At 27.4% G+C, this 21,849-nt stretch overlaps 1 protein-coding gene across 2 annotated transcripts; it reads right to left on the bottom strand.

Annotated features, from left to right (window-relative positions):
• Window positions 1–1,134: 1,134 nt before the first annotated feature.
• Window positions 1,135–8,369, bottom strand: LOC107023593 (cytochrome P450 90A1). 2 transcript variants are annotated; one of them, XM_015224330.2, is made up of 8 exons: window positions 7,794–8,369; window positions 7,390–7,554; window positions 7,046–7,306; window positions 2,460–2,546; window positions 2,287–2,365; window positions 1,805–1,911; window positions 1,583–1,713; window positions 1,135–1,504 (listed from the first exon to the last, which is right to left on the bottom strand). In XM_015224330.2, exons 1-8 carry the CDS (start codon window positions 8,319–8,321, stop codon window positions 1,381–1,383), a joined length of 1,482 nt encoding a protein of 493 aa, XP_015079816.1. In that variant the 5' UTR covers window positions 8,322–8,369; the 3' UTR covers window positions 1,135–1,380. The 2 variants fall into 2 exon arrangements, with proteins under 2 accessions (XP_015079816.1, XP_015079817.1); XM_015224331.2 differs by having other exon boundaries at window positions 1,147–1,504; window positions 7,390–7,539; window positions 7,794–8,349.
• Between the last annotated feature and the right edge of the window lie 13,480 nt (window positions 8,370–21,849).

The following is a 21,849-nucleotide window of genomic DNA, read 5'->3' on the forward strand; positions in this document are numbered from 1 at the left end:
AGAGGACAATTAGAATGAACGATATTAATTTCACCATCCCAATATATTAAAACTCTAACTTTTCGTTTAAAAGATTTTTTTTGTGATTGAAATGAAGAAAATAGATATTAAAGATATTGAAGGTGTTCTGTTTGAGCATCCTTTTTAAATAGAGTTTAAAGGAACTTTGAGATTTAAAAAATAAAATATATAATGTAATAATTTTTTAATTATTTTGATGATATATTAAGTCAATATAATTGTATGAAAAACACCGAAAAATCTACATAAAGAGACATAATTTAATGTCAAACTGAAAAGATATTCTTTTTTTTTGTAAAACGCTTTTTTTTCTTCCATTTTAAAAAATTACACTTTATAAAGTGAAAGAAAAACTTACACTTATAAAGTGTAAGAAAAGTTATATTTTATGAAGTGTTTTATATTAAAATATAGACGTTAACGGACTAACGTGTTTATATTTTTGAGTAAAACTGAATAAAAATCTACACTAATCTTATTTTAGTTTCTTTTTGAAATCATGACTTTGTATTGCATCGTAAAATGTTTTACACTTGGTTGGATGAGTTTGCAAATGAGATATCCTCTATTTATATTACTTTTTAATAGCCTAAATATACATAATATGTACTTTACAAGTCCCTATATAGTTATACTTTAATCCTATCATTTAATGTGTTTATATGCTTGAACTTCTATGTGAGAGTAAGTGAATTTGTATGATATATGATCCCTTGATATGATATTTATTATTCTGAGTAGGATTCTATGTTGTGTTTACATTTCAATTGAGTTCATGAACTTAAATTCTTAGGCAAATCTTTAAGGTTGATATCATTGACTTGAGATGCATGAATTGTGCTTAAATAAAATATTGTCCTGAATTTTGTTGGAAAAGTTGATTTCAAATGAAAATACTTATAAAAGAAGATGAACTTTGTTTTGTGATTATGGTGGAATGAATTGTGAGCAATGTTTGTATATAGAATCTTCTGTCATGACTTCTTTTATTTCTGATAGTTTGAAAGGTATCTGAAGCTGAAAAGGCATCCTTTGGAAGGTCTCAAGGATACTATTGACATACTTACAAAGATAACCTGCACAATTATTGTGAAAAAAGAGGTAGAAAAAATATTTTGAGGGCAATTTTAAATCTTTAATCATGCTAATTAACATACATTAAAAACTGTGCATTACTATTATATAATAACCACTTGCTCAGAATAAAATCTTCCTGATTCCCCTTGCAGATCAGAGGAATGTAATCTCTGCTCAATTCACTACAAATAATTTAATTTTCTAAGTATATGCTAACACCTATATACTATTGTCTTATTTAACACCTTTCATACACCTCCCTCCACTCTGCATTCTACAATCTCACAAACCCTTCTCTTCTTCTTTCTGCGCAAACAAGCTTCGATGTTGGACGTTAATTGGATATCGCTTCAGCATCCTTGTCGTTGGGAAGAAAATTAACTTATCTGCCTCAGCCGGAACCCAACTGCAATCACCACCAATATAAGTGTGCTACACTAATCGTAGTATTGCATATCTGGAAAATGAAATCTACATAGCGTACCTAAAACGAGTCACCAAGTGGTGAAGGAAAACAGAGAGTTCCACTCTAGCAAGCTCGTAACCAGGACATCGACGAGGTCCACCACCAAATGGTGTGAATACGTTAGGTGAGCTTGTCGGTCCTGCACTACTCTGTATGTTTTCACACATTTTGATAAATGGTGAGTCAACACTTGTATTCAGATTTTATATGGAATAGAGTGAGATGGAAATATTAAAGCACCTGCCACCTCCATGGATCAAATGTACGCGCATCTTTGAAATGTTCATGGTCTAGATGAACAGCTCGGAGAGAAGCAAAAACCTTCCAACCTTTTGGAATGGTATAACCTGAAAAAAATATAATATATTTCAACTCTTTTAGTGACAAATATCGATCATATCTTGTTGACAGTAATAGAACTAATCATATGCCTGGATGACCCCAAACTAATGACATTAAACGAGAACATGCTATTAACTGAAACGGATTTTACTTTTCACACATGTAAGTTCAAAGTATTGCATTCAATATTGGAAGTGCCAATGTTATAAACATATCGAGAGAGAAACACTACAACATTTAGTGGCAATAGATTTTCCTTTAAGCAACAATTGAGTTCATGTCACAAAAGCCTTTAGCAACATTTATAAGGAGTGTTGGCAAAATTCTTTATTTGTAGAGAAATCTTCCCTTAAACCACAAATAAGGTAATGACAACTTACCTTTGATATTTATGTCAGTCATGGCTCTCCTGAACACTCCACTAATTATGTTAGCGATTCGCAGAGTTTCATTAACAACCTGAAGGTGAAATCATAGACAAACTGATGACATGAGAGCATAATACATTATAATGTTTAAGTTGAGCTTGAGTTTGTTGAAGTAATGCACTTACGCATTGAGTGAAGGGCATTGACTTGTAATCTTCCCATTGTAAAGACTTAACTTCACCTTTTCTTAACCTGATCTCCTCGTGCTCTTCCTGCCAAAACACGTTGAGTTGTAATTATAATTGCTAACTTCCTGGCTAATGATTCTTTAATATGTACAAATCTTGGCTAATGATTCTATTAAAATGATTTTTTTTCCGGTATAAACAAAATATGATCCAATCTCATGATCGATCCTGTGTCAACTCAAATTTACTAACAGCAGATTGTTTGAATAAATAATACTCTTCCATTCGTTCACTCTGTGTCCCTGTTTAACATATAAAAGATGACAATCACCATTATTCATTCCCAAATCAATTTTTGAGACTATACACCAACTAATATAGGTATTATGATAAAAACATGCACTTCATTTGTTAAAAGGGGATAATGCAAACAAGTAAGCTAATGAATGCTAAATTACCAAACCAAATTAGAATCACATAAAGCAACAAAGAAACAATCACACCCTCTATTGGAATGACTTGGGAGACCCCTGTACTTGGTTCCGTTTGTCAATTAAACCCACATACTCATCACTTTGCCAACTAAATCCTTAAACTCATTAGAACACTATTAAAGCCCTTTTCTCATCTAGTCAATGTGCATGTAATAGACTCGATTACACAAATACGTATTAAAAAAATGAAGTTGGGTGTATGTGTATAGTATAGAACAGGAAAAACAAGAAAAAGCAAAGTCATTGGGATGAAGGAGTAGGAAAAGAAAAGTTATAAATGTCATTAAATCAGAGCAGACATAGTCTCAACTCTCAACACTCCTAAGAAATTTAGCTCTTTTACTTTTTTCTGACTTCTAATCCACAGATCAGCCATACCATTTTCCTAAAGTCTTCCCCTTTTTCAACCATTTATTTATTACTCCTCATTCTTTTTTATATTTCACTCATGTCGACTTAATGCTTCTTTAAGAAATCTTTTCTTAATTTTTACTTTGAAAATCTCTGTTTGACAAATAGTAGTTCATTTACTCTTTTGTTTTAGTTTGTTTGCTGATTTTAGCTTGACATGAAATTAAACAAATTAAAATATCTAAATATCGAGCTCTTAAACCAAAAAAATGTGTAGAATATACTAAAAATGTCATTTAATTCTGAAACATATCATATGAAAAGTTGAAATTAACGAGTTGTCAAAAAAAATTCATTTTGAAATGAGCTAAAACAAACAAATTGAAACAAAGGGGGAGTAATATTGAAAAAAACAATAAATCTCTCATGATTTACTAATATGAACAAATTAAAAAAATTGTTTTCTGTATAAGGGACAAGTAAAAATAAATGGGAGAATTTCTCTATGCCAATTCATACATACATATTTTACCACACAAAATCTAATTAAGAAGAAAACAAACTTGGAAATATACCAAGTTATATTAGAGTTTTGAAGCTTATAATTTAAAACATATCACAATATCAGTGTGGTAATAAGAAGTTCTCATGAAAGATAAAATAAAAAGTTTGAATTAGTTATTTTAATAGAGAAAGATATTATTTTTTTTACAAAAAACTAAAAAATAAATGTAGCTCAATTTTTTTTTAAAAGAAAACAAAAGGACAAACATAGGCGTGCAGGAGTTTGGTCATTTTTTTTCCTTTTAGTCGACAGAAACATAGACCCTATGCTTCTGCTCTTCTTTGACTATATTGTAGACCCTTTACTTTCACTGCCTAATTTTTGACTAAATGTCACATGTCTTGTAGTATGTTTGTATTTGGCTTAGTTTAAATGTTCTTGAATTAATAGTTTTTTTTTAAAAAAAGAAGGTTTTTATGGTGTTTAGAAAAAGAAAAACAGGTACACTTCTATCCCTAATTACTTATTTATTTTATTTTTGAGTTCACAAGACTATTAAAAACATAATCATTGATAAGTAAATTTATCATTTTATTCTAATTAATTATGAAATGAATAAATTAAAAAATTAATATTTTCAAGAAATTCTAGATAAAAAAATTGTCATTCTTTTATTTGTCAAAATTGACGAAGTAAAAAAGAAAAAATCGATAAGTAATTAATGAAGGGAGCATCTTTCTAATTGTTTTGATATTTTTAAGCAATTCCCAACTTTATAATTTTGAACTTATTTTTATTCCCAAACAACTTCCAGAAGTAAAAACCCAAAAAGAACTAAAAATAAGTCAGATCAAACACCCTCTTAAATTTTAAGTTAAAATTCACTATTTCTAAAAAGTCAATTCAAACATCTATCTTAATTTTAGGGGTATTTGGATTAACTTTTTCTAAGTGGCCTAAAAAGTTAACAATCAAAGCCAATAGTTATATATTAGGAATCCTCAACTTTTGGTTTTTTTATACTTTGTAAACATTAAAAAGTGTTTTTAAGCACTTTTTGCAAACTCAAAATCCTTTCAAAACTTGAAAAAATGGTTAAAAGTCAAAAACCGCTAAAAATAAGTTTTAGTACCCCAAGTATACTCCAAAGAAAAATGAACATTCAACAGTCAAACAATTTTTCTACTACTATATTTGGTACATTTTTTTAGTAATCTTAATTAATGTCTAAATAGCCTTCATACATTTCAAACTAATTCAACAAAAAACAGTGGAAAACACTCTATACATACATGTTATGGAATCTTTCCGTTTTGGGAGCATTTCTCTAGGTAGTCACTGCTATTTTTTGAGTGCACAAAGTATTAAATTTCACTAGCTCGCAAATCACGTAGTATTAGACACTTTTCATAGGACTTAATGAGATGATTTATTTTTAATAGTTGAGCATGTTGACGTGAGTCTACCAAACCAGGAAAGAAGATTACAAATCTTCTTAAGAAAGATGTATATATTTTTTAATAAATAAGAATTAGAATGAGAATTTAAAAATAATGGTAGAGTGGGTATTGGGATTGAATGTGAAGTTGGATGCACGTGTGATGTTGATACAAGAAAGAGTGAGGACACATGGGGCTACCCAACACTCCTTTTCGTCAGTACCAATTGCCAATTTCTCTTCTTTGTCGGCCACAAACCCCATCTTATGAATCCTATGCATTTTTCTTTTATTCCAAATTAAATACGTACTAAACCTTTTCTTTCTTACTTCAAAAATAAAATGGAGAAGCCAGAAAATTTGATCAAAATGATATTTTATTTATATTATTTTATTTTTAAAATTATTTTTATTTTTAAAAGTTTAATATTCTCTATCCTTAATTAGATATTCACTTTTAAATAAACACATTTATTAAGAAAATAATTATAATTATTGACATAATTAATTTACTATTTTACCCGAATGAATTAAAAATTTAATATTTAAAAAATTTCTACCTTTTTTAAAGTAATTAATTAAAAATATAATATAAAAAAAAGGTCTCTCTATCAAAATGAACAAGTAATTACGGACAACTATAAAAGAAAAAGTCAACAAATAAATACCGACAAATGGAGTACTTCCTAATAAAATAAAAATAATTTTGTTTTAAATTTTTTTAAAAAAAATGAACATTTTAAATTTTTTACCAAATTTTTTGATTATTTAGCAAATTCAAAAAAAAATTAAAATACAAGATTTTTTATTTTTTTTTATGAATCCGTCAGCGGCGACAAGCTGCCGCTAAACCCAGAAAGCAAACAACTTTGCCCTTCCCAATTGACATAATCACCGGTACTTCTTTTTTTTTTTTTGGCAATGATGAAAAAAAGGAGGAAAAAAGAGGAAGCTACATTGAAAAAAAATTCAAAAGTAGTTTACAAATAACAAAAAGGTTACAGAATGTTGTTCCTCGAGTACTCAAGTGTAGCAAAATAAAGTATTGTGGTACGTAAATCAATGAGGAGGAGCAGAGGACTTTAAAGATGAATTTTTTGAGAACAAATCAATCATGGGAATATTTATAAATCTAAGCCATAGTTTAGATCTAACTTTTAGTTAATCAAATCAACATCATTAATATTAAAATTGGACATATGCCATCCATCCATCCATCCATCCAAGTAAGGAGTTAACAAAATGGAGATGAAGACAATGAGAAATGGACAAGAGCCGAAAGAGTATACAACTTGATTTGTATTTGTATAGATGACCTAAAAGACTCTAATAATCAAAATTGTCAATAGTAATGACACTAGTAATTCTCTAGTAGAGCTTGTGGAAATATTTTAGCTCAAGGAAGGAATGAGTAGAGATACTCGATTATTTGCTTGGATGAGAATTTAGATAAGTAGATAATTCATCTAACAGGTCAAACATGTGGGTACCAACTTTAGGGTCCACTACATAAATTCTATCATCCATTTAATTAATAATATTCTCTACGTAACATTCTCTCATATACTTTTAAAATAATATATATATAACAATCATATAGTTAATTAAAATCATTAAATTCTAATAAAGTAGTTGGACACAGATTATTTTTTTCCCCGATGCAACGAATAAAGTAATGATGTACTCGCATCGATAAACAAAATCTTATTTGCTATTTTCTTAGTTTGATTTGATTTAAAAAGAGGATTAAATGGCAAAATTTAGAGTAGAAATAATTAATTAGAATGGAACGAACCTTAAGTAGTGATAGAGCATGGGGTGTCTCCGTGAGGAATTTTACAGCAAGTGTCATGATGGTGGAGGTAGTTTCATAGCCAGCAACAAGCAACGCCAGTATAAAATCAACAATTTCCTCATCGGAAAATCCTACTCCTTCAACTCCATCTCCTTCAAACAATGCCTCCAACATATCATTCTTTCTTTTTTCTCCTCCGTCTCTTTCTTTTCTCCGATCTCTCACTACCAATCCCAAAGCCTCCGCTACTTTCGTTCTCGCCTGAAAAATAGATACAAATGATTATTCATCATCACATACCAATAAGTAAAGCTAATTAATTGAATTGGATTTATAATACATACTTGAATGGCCTTGCGATAGGTGGATGAGAAAATAGGCAAAGGAATGCAGAAGAAACCTTCAATAACAAGCATATACTCTTTCATCAGATTCTCTGTCCACTCACATGGATCAAAACTCATCAGCTGCTTCACTGTTAGATTAAACGTTATCTGCACATCCATCAACTGAATTACATTTTCCACAACCAAAAAAAAATTAAAAAGAGAGTCATGATAACACCACATTCACATGTGTTATCATCATAATAATTACTTGTACATAATAATAATACTATGTCTCCATTAATTAATTAATTAATTTGGAAAAGTAATCATACCCCCACTACAAATACACTAAAGTTGTCATTCTCTAATCCATCAAAACTCAACAATCCGAATTGAAAAATAATTAAATAAATTATTACCTTCTTAGCCTCGTCCATGAGGAAAACCCTGCCGGTCCACGAATCCAAATTAAGCCTAACCAATCGATCTATATCGCCCAACAGATGATCTTTAAGAATGGAAGAATTAGCAAAACTCATAGTTAATGAATGCATTCTTTTGTGTAGACTTCCTCTCATAAGCAACAGAGAGTATCTCCCAAGTAAATTCTGTATCGAACCGGGATAACTCGACTCAAAAAGCCGACCTTCATTCTGCAAAATAAACCGGTTCGTTTCCGGGTCAGCCGAGAAAACCGTCGGTTCACCAAAAACATGGGTCGTGAAAATGTTGCCGTATTTTGAAACCCGGTCGTCGATGAACGGTTCAGGATTTTCCGTTTTGTACGCAGAAATTAACTGGAGGGTTTCTCCGATAAACGGGAGGCCAAGGGTTCCCGGCGGGAGTCGAGTTTTACGCCCGCGAAGATGGGCCGCCGCCATACACCGGAGGAGATAAAAGGTGAAAACAGAGAGAAAAAGATAGAGGAAGAGACTGATGGTATCCATGTTAATTAATTTTTTTTTGTATACAAAACGCTCTGTGGATGGAAGGATGGATGCCTACTTATGTACTAGTTAGTCACAACGGTGAAAACATGAAAATGAATAAATTGACCCTTTTTCTTATTATTTTATTATTAATAGAAAAGGAAAATCAATCAATTGACAAGAAAGGGTAATTTTTTATTTTATTAATGGAAAATAAATAGATTGACAAGAAAGAGATCAAGATTTTATAAAAAGGTAGTTTTCGGATTAATCGCGGTTAGACACTGCTAAAACACTTTAGCTAATTTTTTTTAATTTTAAATTAAAATTATATAGGTCAAAAATTAAAAGTCAAATTTAAATATATTCTTAGAATCTGTCTGGATTGACTTAAAGGTTGGTCAAAGCTAATTTTAAGTTATTTTTAGCTTTTGTGAATGTTAAGTAAAGTTAAAAATAATTTAAATAAAATTATATTGACTTTAAAAAAAAATAAAAATCAAGAAATAGAAATCTACTTACTTTTTTCGTTAAGTCAATTCAGACAGGCTCTATGACATTTATGTATTAAGGGTCGTTTGTTAGAGTGTACTAAAAAAAAAGAATGTGTTAAACTTGTGTATTACTAGTACCTTATTTGATACTCTTTTCAAGCTATGTATAACTAATGCACTCGATTGTGCACTAAGATGTGTATTGTTAACATCATGAATTTTTAAGTATTAGCAATGCAATGTAATGCATGCATTAACTCAATTAAAGACTCAATTGTCTCTCAATACCTTTTTATATTTGATCCATCATAATAGTGAAGGATATCTTTGTAAATAATTTTCTTACTGCAATGCATCAAACCAAACGATAAAAAGAAATAATCTATGTATAATTAATACAAATATAACTAATATATATTATTAATACAAATATTATTAATAGACTATATTTTACATTATATTAATATATTCTACCAAACAACCCCTAAATATTTGACTACATATAAAGTATCTTAATGACTAATATGTTGGGAAGTCTAACAACTCTTATACAAATGATTATATGTTAAATTCTTTAGTCAATTCTTTTGATCGTTATAAAAAAATTTAAAAATAAATTCTATTTAATAATTATTTTATTTATAAAAATAAGAAACTTAGGAGTAATTTAAATAACAAATTGTATTATTACTTATTTACTAATATTTGAAAATGTCGCAAGAGTGAATATCACAATTTTAAAAAAAATACGTAGCCGTTATTTTTTAATTTATCATTAGTCTTCAAGTTTTTGTTCGATATCTTAGAATTATCATATTTTATTATTTCATTATTTGAAAGTATTCTATTTTTATTTATGAATGAGTGATGTTTTTATTATAATAATAATAACTTACTCCCCTTGTCTTTAGTTACTTGTCTATTTTTGAATTGACATACCTATTAAGAAATTAATAGCTAACATAATGAGTTTAACATTTTATCCATATTAATTATGAAGTGGATGAATTAAAAACTTTATATTTTCAAAAAGTTCTTTCTTTTTCAAAGTAATTAACTGAGGATATAATAGGTAAAAAAAATATTTTTTTTTTGATTTGTCGTAATGGACAAGTAATAAGGGACGATTAGAAAAGAAAATGTGAAGAAGTAATTAGGGACAAAGAGAGTATCGACTAGTCCCTCCGTTTCTTTTTATATGTCATCCATTTGTATAAAATAGTTGGACCATAATACTTCACTTCGTAAAATCAATGCATAAATTATCATATTCTTAATAGTATATCATTAATAAAAATAGTTAATTAATCTTGAAAATACATACTTTGATCAACCTAGGATAACTCATAAGTAATTAATATTCATTGGAGTACTTCATATATTGATTAAGTACTCTCTCCATTCACTAATCTATAAAATCTTATTTTGAAAATAAACTCAAAACTTTAAATGATCATCCAAATATATTTTAATTTTTGAAATTTAGCATATAAATAATTTATTATAAAGTTGACTGAAGAAAACATTACTTGAATTCTAAATGAATTGCAATCTAAAAATGTGACATATAAGAAGAAATGGATGGAGTATTATTCTTAGAGAGTTAAAATTGGATAAAGATTCGGTCAAGTATAATTAGGTCAACTAATGTTCAATAACCTTATAGATTTATGTCATGTGTATTATATAATAATTTATGGTTGAAATTCATTTAAATTATATACTCATTATAATAATAGCTAATAAAAATAACAAAGTTGTCAACTTTTTTATTTTTTAAAGGGAAAATGCACAAGTACCCCCTCAACCTATGCCCGAAATTTCAGAGACACACGTATACTATATTAAGGTCCTATTACCCCCCTGAACTTATTTTATATGTAATTTTCTACCCCTTTTTGGCCTACGTGACACTAGCTTGAGAAAGAAAAAGTCAACCAGCATTGGACCCACAACATAGTGCCACGTAGGCCGAAAAGGGCTAGAAAATTAATAAAATAAATTTAGGGGGTAATAGAACCTTAGTATAGTATAAGTGTGTCTCTGAGATTTTGGGCATATGTTGAGGGGGTACTTGTGCATTATCCCTTTTTTAAAACTATCAAGTAAAGCAATAAACACTACCAAGCTAGTATTTTCAAGAAATAAATCAAGCGGAAATATGCGAAGTTCCTGACTTTTTACCCGCCAAACTTTTTTTGGGAGCAATTTCACACATGTTTTCATCAAATCTGGAGTAATCTCCAAAAATAGATCAAACTTATAAAATCATTGAATTCTAAATAGTAATTCAATTAAAGAACATGATTATACATTAAAAAAATTTATTGTAGAGGTTTTCAAATAATTATAAAAATATATTTATTTAGATTCTTCAAGAGTGTTGGATTCCTTAAAATTAGAATAAAGATCCAATACAAGTACGACGTTTAGCAGGTAAAAGAGTCGAGAAGTCCGTATATTCCTGTCAGTCTTATTTTTTTTCTTGAAAATATTAGCAGGGTATACTTAATTATTTTATTTTATTGTTTTAAAAAATAAAAATAGTTAACGACTTTGTTGCATTATCAAAATGAGTATATAATTTGAATGGATCAATCATAATTATTATATAGTACACATGACATAAATCTATAAGGTCATTAAACATTACTTGACCTAATTATACTTGACCGAATCTTTATCCGGTAAAATTGCATAGTATGAGATTACTTCTGACTCAAATCTCAATTTTTATCTCCAAATATAAAGAAATTTCTGCATATTTGGAGAAAATCAACTCCAACCCGCAACTTTATTTATCATTCTAAAAAGAATCTTCTATTCTCTCTTCAAAATTATATTTTTATTTTTATGTCATTTATATTTTTCTATTTTATAAATAAATTATTTATTTTTTTTTAACATAACCACCTTTTGTAATTTATAGAAAATGGTCATATTTGCTCTTGTACTTTAAGAAAATTGTTGTATTTATCCTTAGTTGTATTTTTTTGATATATTTATCCTTGTCATCCAACTTTGGACATATATTTGTAGGGGTATGCAAAAATTGAACCGACCAATAAATCGAACCAAAAAAATATTATTGGGTTATTGGGGTTATAATGGGTTTATGAAAAAAAATTATTGGGTTATTGGTCGATATCGATTTTTACTATTGGGTTATTGAGTAAACCGATAACCCAATAAGACGATAATAATTTACAACTTTACTCTTCATAAATATTAGATATTAGTAATTTAATATATAACTAGACATTATAACTATATCAAATTATTAGTACTCTATCCACTTCACATTTATTTTGGTTTTAGTATTAGTCTTGTTGGACTATTTGATTTTAGTTTTAGTTTGTTATTGTAGGTTGTAGCTTTTGCAAGTTTTTAAAGGTTGCAATTTGATTAACATAAGAAATTTCATTTTATATTTTGGCGGTCATGACATATAATTATAACTTTTGAACTACGTTTTCTCTTATTGATTTATTTTCTCATTATCTTTCTTATTCACTATATCAATGCATTTAGAGAAGTGAGAAGTCATATAATATTTTACAGACATTTTCTTATTGGGTAAATCGAAAATCGAATCGATAATGACCAAAAATTGATAAATCGAAAACTGATAAAAAGTATCTTATTGGTTTGTTATTGGTTAGCATATTTAAAAACCAAAAACCGATAAATCGAACCGATAATATATAAAATCGAATCGAACCGACCGATGTACACCCATACATATTTGTGTTTGAACAGCATGACACTACTTTTATTATCCTCTGTGGTGCTTACATGTGTTAGGGTTTTATCCTAATTTTCTTACCATTTTTTAAATCTTATTTTTTCTTTAAAAAGAAATCAAAGTATTATCATAAATGCTTGAATTTTTTCATAATGGAAAACATAATTTTCTTCAATTTTGGTTTATTTTTTTCTTAAAAGAAAAATTTGGAACTTTATAAATTGAAGACTCCTCTTCTTATATCAAAATACACTAGCATTCATAAATAATCGTCTGGAAACTTTTATTTATGGAGAGATTTTCTCTCTATAATTTTAATGTTTTTTTAATTAGTTTTTAATATGTAAGTCAATTGACAAAATTTCATATAATAAAAATATTGATTTTTAATATATGTTTTTGTCATCTAATTTATCGATATAATGATTTGTAATTATAAGTTTCTACATGACGCACTAATCACTTTCGAACCCAACAAGTGGTATCAGAGCAGATGGTACAATGATTATATGGTTCAACAAAATAGGTTCGACGAGATTTAATATCAATTTATAACTAACTTGGTGATCAATTAGATTTTTGTCCTAACTACAAAATCATATTTTCAACATTTTGTTGCTGCATCTTTAAAAATGAAAATAAAGTAATTTGAAACTATATTTTAATCCATAATTTTAAATTTTAAAATTTATATTTAACCATAGCAAGAATCAGGAATGAAGATTATGTGAAGAACAAATATTATCATGCATGTATGAAGGTGGATCAAGTTTTGTCAAGAAAAAATTGCCAGAAAAGAAAAGATTTGTTAGGATTTTGCCGTGAGTTTCTTACAATATTTTAAGTTTAATTTTTTCCTTAAAGGAAAGTCAAAGCATTACCACAAATGCTTGAATTTTTCTGAAAGGAAAACATACATAATTCTCTTTCATATTTGGTTTATTCTTTCCTTGGAGGAAAATTTTAGAACTCTATAAATTGAAGACCTATTTTCTCACATCAATAACACAATTGCATTCACAATGTAATCGTTTAGAAACTTTTGTGTATGAAGAGATTTTTCTCTCTAAAATTTTAAGGTTCTTATTAGTTTTTAATATGTAGGTCAATTGACTAAATTTCGTTTAATAATATTTTGATTTTTAGTATAAGTTTTTGTCATATGATTTAATAATGTCATGATTTGCAATTATAAACTTTCGCATGACGCCCTAATCGGTTTCAAATCCAATAACATGACTCATACATGAATATATTTTTGATAATTAAAACTTTACTTCCTATTTAATATTTTATCGATCCATTTAAATAAAATTCGACCTACCCAATTTGAAAATTGCTTAACCCTAACTTCATTAGTTATCCTCTTACATCGCTTTACCCATAAAAACATCCATAAAAAAATACATAGAAAAAGAACTTAACTACAGAGAAAAGAGCAACATTCATGTTTTATTAGTCGGAAATTGCAAAAAGCCCCCATAATTTGTAGCCAGATTTCTAGCTACACACTCATATTTTACGGGGGGTCCTATTACCCCCCTGAATTTTATAGAACACAACTTATTACCTTCATAAATGGTTACCTGGCAAAATGAGTTTATTTCACTCTCTTTGAGTGAGTGAGCAACCAAAACAATATTAAATTTGTTTTAAATATATCATTTCATAAATATGTCTTTTTAATTATTATTATTCTTTAAAAAAAAAATTCTTTCTTCTCCATGGTAACATATGCCAATTCTCTCCACTGCTTATCATCCTAAAATTGTCGCGCCATTGCCACCATCTCTAGCGGATTCATTATTGTAAATTTCTAACAACTCTCATGTAAAAGTTTTTTAAAAAAAAAACAATCAAATCCACCATCTTCAATCACCAAAAAATATTTGAATCAAATTTGAAAAATCAATCTAGGTTCAAATGCAGTTGAACCCTAAAAAAGAAAAAATATCTTTTACCTTGTAGATCATAATCCCTCGTGTGTTTTTAGTTTGTTTTCTAGATCTCCGACAAGCAATTACCTTCTCTTGATTATAGAAAACTCCATTACGTAGACTTACAAGATTGTGGCAATACCTACAAACATTAATCATGTCTCTTCACACGATTTAGCTTCTTTTTTTCCTTCAGTATTAGGCTTAAATTAGACTCAATAGTGGTCTTGATGGTGATATGAATGTTCTCTTTTTCGAGCTTTATTCTTTGAAAGAAATGACGAGGAGCTCTTTGAGTAGGTGAAAGAGCTAATGATGAAGGCGGAGAAATAACAAAGGCATAGGTGGAGATAGTGGTGATAGTCAAAATTCTCATACTATACTGACGACAACGACATCTTCCTTCAGAGAAGACAAAATAAAGAAACCCCCAATTTAACCCCCAATATTTTCTCCAAATCAAAGTTCTCACAAAATAATTAGGGCTAAAAATAAATGAATAAAAAAGAGGAAAAACGTCTTTTAAGAAAAGATCAATAGGTGAAATACATGTGTCAAGCGCGCGTGTTTCACCACAAGATATTGTGATACATATCTAATTATGATGTTGTAAGGGGATATTTATTTCATGTTAAAATAATTTAGGCGAATTATAGGATCCCATGAAGTATGAGTGTGTAGTTGAAAATTCGGATATACGATAGGGGGACATTTGTCCATTTTCTGTTTATTAATCATTATTGATAGTTGATTTCACAAGCCTGGACAGAGAAGGAAAGATGCGTTTGTAGGTTTTTTATTACAAACTTTTGGCTCTTCATATACATTACTAGCATGCTCTTGTGTCCAAGTCTGTTCGTACGATCAACTTTATAATGATTTCCAGCAGTTTCAATAAAATTAACTATCAATTATGATTAATAAACCATGAATGTCGTTCTTTTCTTTGTATCTAAGTTCTTTTTTATGGATGTTCTTTCTATATGTTTTTGATGGATAAAGTAACAAGAGGATATGTACTAGAGTAAGGGTCGGTGAATTTTCAGATTGAATGAGTTGCTTTTATTTAAATGGGGAAGGTCAAATATTAAATAGGAAGTAAAATTTAATTATATTAAAAATATATCAATGTAGGAGCCACGTAAGTGTCACATATCATAATAAAAGTGGTGACATGATAGTTAACTATCTAAGGGCAAGTACGTGCTCAAAGTAGAATGGTAAAAACAAATATATCAAAAAGGTGTGACTAAGCCCTTAGAGCGAATAACCATTTTCTAAAAGTACAAGGACAAATGTGATTATTTTCCGATATATATATATATATATATATATATATATATGTTTCTCCATGTAATATAAATTATTTCTTACCCAAATATTTAAATAATATAAATCACAAGCAAATATTATATATTATTCATATTAATAGACAATTAAAATACAAGTAAAATCACTGATAAAATATAATTAAATTAATATTACATGGTAAATTTATTTTATTTTTACTTAAATATTTAACTTTCAAAATCATTACTTTACGCCCATAAATACTATACTAATGTATTACAAAATTCAAAATAATATAGAAATATTTTTATTCCCAATGAATATAGTATATTTATCAAAAATGAATTTAAATGTTTTTGATTTGAGAAAATAATTTAGATATTAGGGCATCACCAATCAAAACATCAAATTTTACATCAAATTTGGTGTCAACACTATTTTTGGTATAATCAACTTCAATCCACTTCACCAAGTTTTACATCAAAAAGAAATATTTTCTCTCTCTTCATTAATATATTATTATTTCTTATTTCATTTATATTTTCTTATTTCATAAAACAAATTCTTTCTAAAACATTCACGATATATAACTCATGGTGAATGTCAATTACTACTTTGTTGAATGTGTACTATTTTATGGTTATTTTTAAGTACATTGTATTATTTATTTAAAAATTATAGATTTGCATATTTAATATTTGTAAAGGTTAATTGTAGTTATATCCAATTATAATTTACAGTAGAATTAAAATAAATTTATTTTTTTAAAAAAATTATATATATAAAAAATAATTTATAAAAAAAATTAACTTTATATCTAAAATTAATATTATGAAAATATTACATAAAAATAATTATAAATACAAGAGATTTAATTTAAACATAAAATTTATACAATGTAATTAAAAATTTGTACAGTCAAATAATATTAAAATATATAAAAAAAATAAATTGATATGATAAATGGTGTTGTACAAAATTTGATGTAACAATATTTACACATCAAATTCGATGTAAAAATTGGTGTGGATTAAAGCTAAAAAATTTCAAATTTCACACCAAATTTGAGATTTGATGTGAATTGGAGATGGTCTAAGAGGAAATGCCACGACTCCCATCACTCTAAAAATTGTAATTAAGTATTAAACTAAGTTACACGACTCCCATCACTCTAAAAATTGTAATTAAGTATTAAACTAAATTATCTTTCTAAATGTAAAAGGGATTGGTTATATAATTATTCGTTTTACACGTGTACTTTTCGTTTTTGAGATGGTTATTTTTTATATATAATTTAAGTTATTATAAGTTTAAAATTAATATAATGGAAATATTACACTAGAAAATAATAAGAAATTAGGAACTCAATTAATAGTTTTATATAATTTATAATATGTTAAATTAAAAATATTATAATATATAAATAGTAATAATATAATAATATAATAAAAAGGTGGAACAAACATGATGAACAACGTATCTCCAAATCTGGAGATGCACAAGTCATCCCTTCAAATATAGAGTATAGAGGAAAAAATAGAAATGAATTGTAATCGTCCATCTCTATTTTGTTTCTCCACATATAAGTAGGCGAAAATGAAATTTTTTATTAATTAAATTCGAATTGCGCATTACATAATTTGTATGGGTGTGACACTTCTAATAAGATTTATTTCGCTCGATTCGAGACCTCTGATTAAGGGTGCAACACTTTCACTAGTGCACCAAAAATCTATGTTGGTAGGTAGGAAGACTCAAATATACCATCGAACTTTCAGAAAAGGCTCATTCATGTCATCGATTAAAAGTTTGACTCATTTATGCCATTATCGTTAAAGAAAAGACTCATTCATGTCTTTTTTTTAACAGTGGTTTTGCAAACCATTTTGACACGTGACCAATTATAAGTCGGCCACGTCATCAATTTTTAATTAAAAAATCCAAAAAAATAATTCAATTTTTTTCAGAATTTTGTTTTTTTTTATTTAAAAAATTGATGACGTGACCAATTATAATTCGGCCACGTCATCAATTTTTTTAATAAAAAAAAGTCAAAAAAAATATTTTTTTTCAGAATTATTATTTTTTATTTTAAAATTAATGATGTGGCCGGATTACAATTAGACACTTGTCAAAAATGGTTTTTCAAAATCACTGTTAAAAAATAATGGCATTAGTGAGCCTTTTCTTGAACGGTAATGATATAGATGAGCCAAACTTTTAACTAGTGACATAAATAAGTCTTTTCGGAAAGTTCGATAACATATTGAGCCTCTTTCTTTGAGAAATTATTAAAATGTTAGAGTTGATTTTGCATCTCGTAATATTTTTAACACTGTCAAATTATTTCTAGTCTTAAAATGATGTTCAAAATTTCATTTTTTTGTTTTTTTAATCATGTTTTACAATTTTGAAATTATTAATATATTTTTAAAATGACAACTTTCATATATATCAAACATAAAATTCATATTTGTATATTTTAGCAAAGTTTGCATAATTGTACTCCATGACAAACATATAAATGTATAATTCGCTAAACATATACAATTGAAGCGAATTGTATAAAACGATAAAGAGAAAGAGACTTGGGCAGAAAATTGAATAAAACAAATTGTATTATTATAAGAGTATAGAACGAGTATTTACAATTTGAATTTGTATAAAATGAGAAAGAGGGAAAGGCAAAAGAGACTTGGGCAGGGAAAATACAATTGAATCAAATTGTATAAAACGAGAAAGAGAGAAATTATACACAATATGAATTTGTATAAAATGAGAAAGAGAGAAGGACAAAAGAACTTGGTCGGGGAGTATTTTTATTGTACAATTATAAGTGTATATGACGAATATATGTATTTTTGCATGTGTATATATAATATTCTCTCGCTTTATACAAACAAAAACTCAATTTATACATTTCGTTTCTGTTTGTATAAGTGAGAGAGGCGAGGGTGGCGAGCGAGACTAGGAGAAGGCGAGCGAGATCTGGGAGAGGGGAGAGGGAAGAGAGGAGAACAAAAATATATGTATTTATACAATTTCCTCTCACTTTACACAAATAGAAACATATTTTATGCACTTGTGTTTGTATAAAAGTGAGAAAAATAAACGAGAGATGGAGTTTGAGTAGAAAGTGGCGAGCGAGAGTTTGAGGGAGAGAGATGACAGACAAACAATTTGTTACGAAGTATAATTAAATTAAAAGATGATTATATTAATTAATTTGATTATTAATTTGTAACTATATATAATTTTGACCTTTTTGAAAAATATTTTTATATTAGTACATCGTAACTAAAAATTAAAATCCATAAAAAAGTTAAGCCTATGTACCTCAAATTTACGCATTTATCAAACTACTAAACTAATAATATATTAAATAAAAATGTCACATTTGTCACTGCTTTTTAGAGAACAATTGGGGATGAAGATGAGAGAGGATCTGCAATAAAATCTAGGGGATGAAAGAGAAAGCGCAGGTGGGGCAAATTTTGGAATGCCAACAAATTGTGAAAAAGCCCAAAATAGTTTCACGTGTAATAGAATTCACCAAGTCATTGCCAGCAATCAATTCTTATATCTTTTTTACAATGCCATATATTATGGTTAAGAGTATTAATTGGGCTAATTTGGATTTTTCAAATATCAAATTAAATTATTTGATAAATTTTTTAAATTTATAATTAAACTAAACTAATAAAATTTGGATTTTTAGGTTTTTTAACTTTGGGTTGGTTTGAATTTTCGAATACCGAACCAAATCATTGTATCGAATTTTCAAAATTTATAAATCAAACCAAATAATAAATCTGGATTTTTTTTGAGATTTTTGAATTTTTCCAATAAAGTTTGCATACAAACATATAATTAACTTGTACTTCAAATATTTCTTTAGTCCAACTAAAATATAATTATCTAAGGTGTTTCTTAAATGAATAACACAAAATATGAGATGGGTATTGATAACACAAAAATATTCAATTAAAAATAATAATAAAATCATTATATAAAATAAATATCGTAAAATTATAAATTATAATGAAAATTATCATAATATAAAAGTACTAAATCATGCTAAAATAAGTTTAATAAGTATTAGTTGCATTATTAAATATTTAAGAAAAAAATAAAATTGGACTATATATTTTAATTATCTAAACCAATGTAAAACTAAAGAACAAATATTCAATATTATTGTCATTCTTAATGTTGAATTGATTTTCATTTTACATTAGTATTAATTTGATTTTGATTTAAGTTTTATTATAGTTATTAGCATCTATGAATTATAATCGTTATTGGACAATTCCAAATTCTAAATTTTAAACTTGAAATAATATATTAAAAGATAAAACTATGAAATAGTATAAGAAATATTTTAAAATTATATCAAAGTAAATATTTTTATGTATAAAATAAATTTAAAATAACATATATAACGTCGGGTTGGTTTGGTCTCGGGTTGTTTCTTTTTAGTTAAAATCAACCAACCCAAATATATTCGAATTTTTTTTCCAATACCAAACCAAATCAAATCAAACCACTAGTCGGATTTTTTTTCCGAATTAACTCAGTTTGCTAGTTGGTTCGAATTTGTACACCCCTAGTTAAGGTATTCTTAGTTTAGCTGTTAATATTTCTATTAAACAGAATAACATATTTTTTTCTTACCTAGAGTTATTAATTCTATTAAAAATATATAAAAAAGATTGAATATCCATACATAAATTGTAGATAAAAACAATCTTAAAAAGTAGACAAAAATTTAAGAAAAATTACCCTAAGTGCACCATTAGTGCAAACATGAGAAACAATTAACGCTTCATGTGAAAATTCAAAGATGGCTTTAAGTCTTAACCCAAAAATAAAGGATTATTTTGAACTTCCACCAAATTTATCATAATATGTGGGATGTTTTTCAGTTTTTCCTTTCACATTTAAGTTTTGAATTAGGGAAAATGCTTTGATATATTTCTCAACTTTGTCATTTCGAGTTGATATTCCCCTCGATACGAAAGCGACTTATATATACCTTTTCTATTATATAGACGACTTACATATACCCCTACCCAGGTTTATTCATGATTATGGTTGAAAAATCAAACCAAACCGCAATTCGAACGAAATCTATTTAATTTTTTTTTGATGTTTGGTTTGATTTTGAATTTTGAAAAGCGATACTATTTGATTTGGTTTTGATTTTACAAAAAAAAACCCTACAAAAATAACCGAACCGAATCGAGAAATATATATATATATATATATATATATATATATATAAATTAACTTAAGTGTTTAACTTTATTATTTTCTCAAGCCTAACGGTTAAATTTAATTGTTGCAATCCTAAGTCCAAGTCCATTACTTTAGTTTTTACCCACTCTACCAAATATAAGATAATCACACTTTCTCTTAATTGAATCACTTTGTTTGTGTACTATTAACTGTAGTATTGCTTGCTTAGTTGAATCCACATTATCTTTCATATTGATTGCTCATGTACTAGGTGTCTTTATCTACCAAGATGCGTAAGTCTTCAAAAAATGTTATTATTTTCAAATAGAAAAAAACAAAAATTAACCGAATCAAATTGAAATACTCAAATTGATAATTATTTTTTTTGTTTGGTTTGGTTTGGTTTTAGAATTTTCAAAATCAAATAAATTGGTTTGGTTCTAATTTCAACTAATAGCTGATCCAAATCGAAACATTAACATCCCTACGACTATCGTTATAAAATAAGCTCACATATACCCTTTATTTGGGGAAGTGAAAAAAATGAGTTTCAGATTTATTTTTTGACTTTTTTTTCAAAAAAAATGTTGGTGTGTATATGATCCTTCTAGCAAAGTTTAAGGTGTGATTTAATCTTTTTCGTACAATTTTTTTTTTGACTTCTTTGATTATCATTATCTAAGTTTCTTATTTTTTTCTTTCATTGTTTGGCATAAAGAAAAAAATTTAAACTATTTTTCGATTGCCTATATTATAATATAAAACAAGTTTTTGGCTATATTGTAATTTAATTTTTGTATTTAAATTTTTTTTTGGGTCATTCATAATAAATTTTACAAGAA

This window comes from Solanum pennellii, chromosome 6, assembly GCF_001406875.1.
Source record: "Solanum pennellii chromosome 6, SPENNV200".
Taxonomy (NCBI): domain Eukaryota; kingdom Viridiplantae; phylum Streptophyta; class Magnoliopsida; order Solanales; family Solanaceae; genus Solanum; species Solanum pennellii.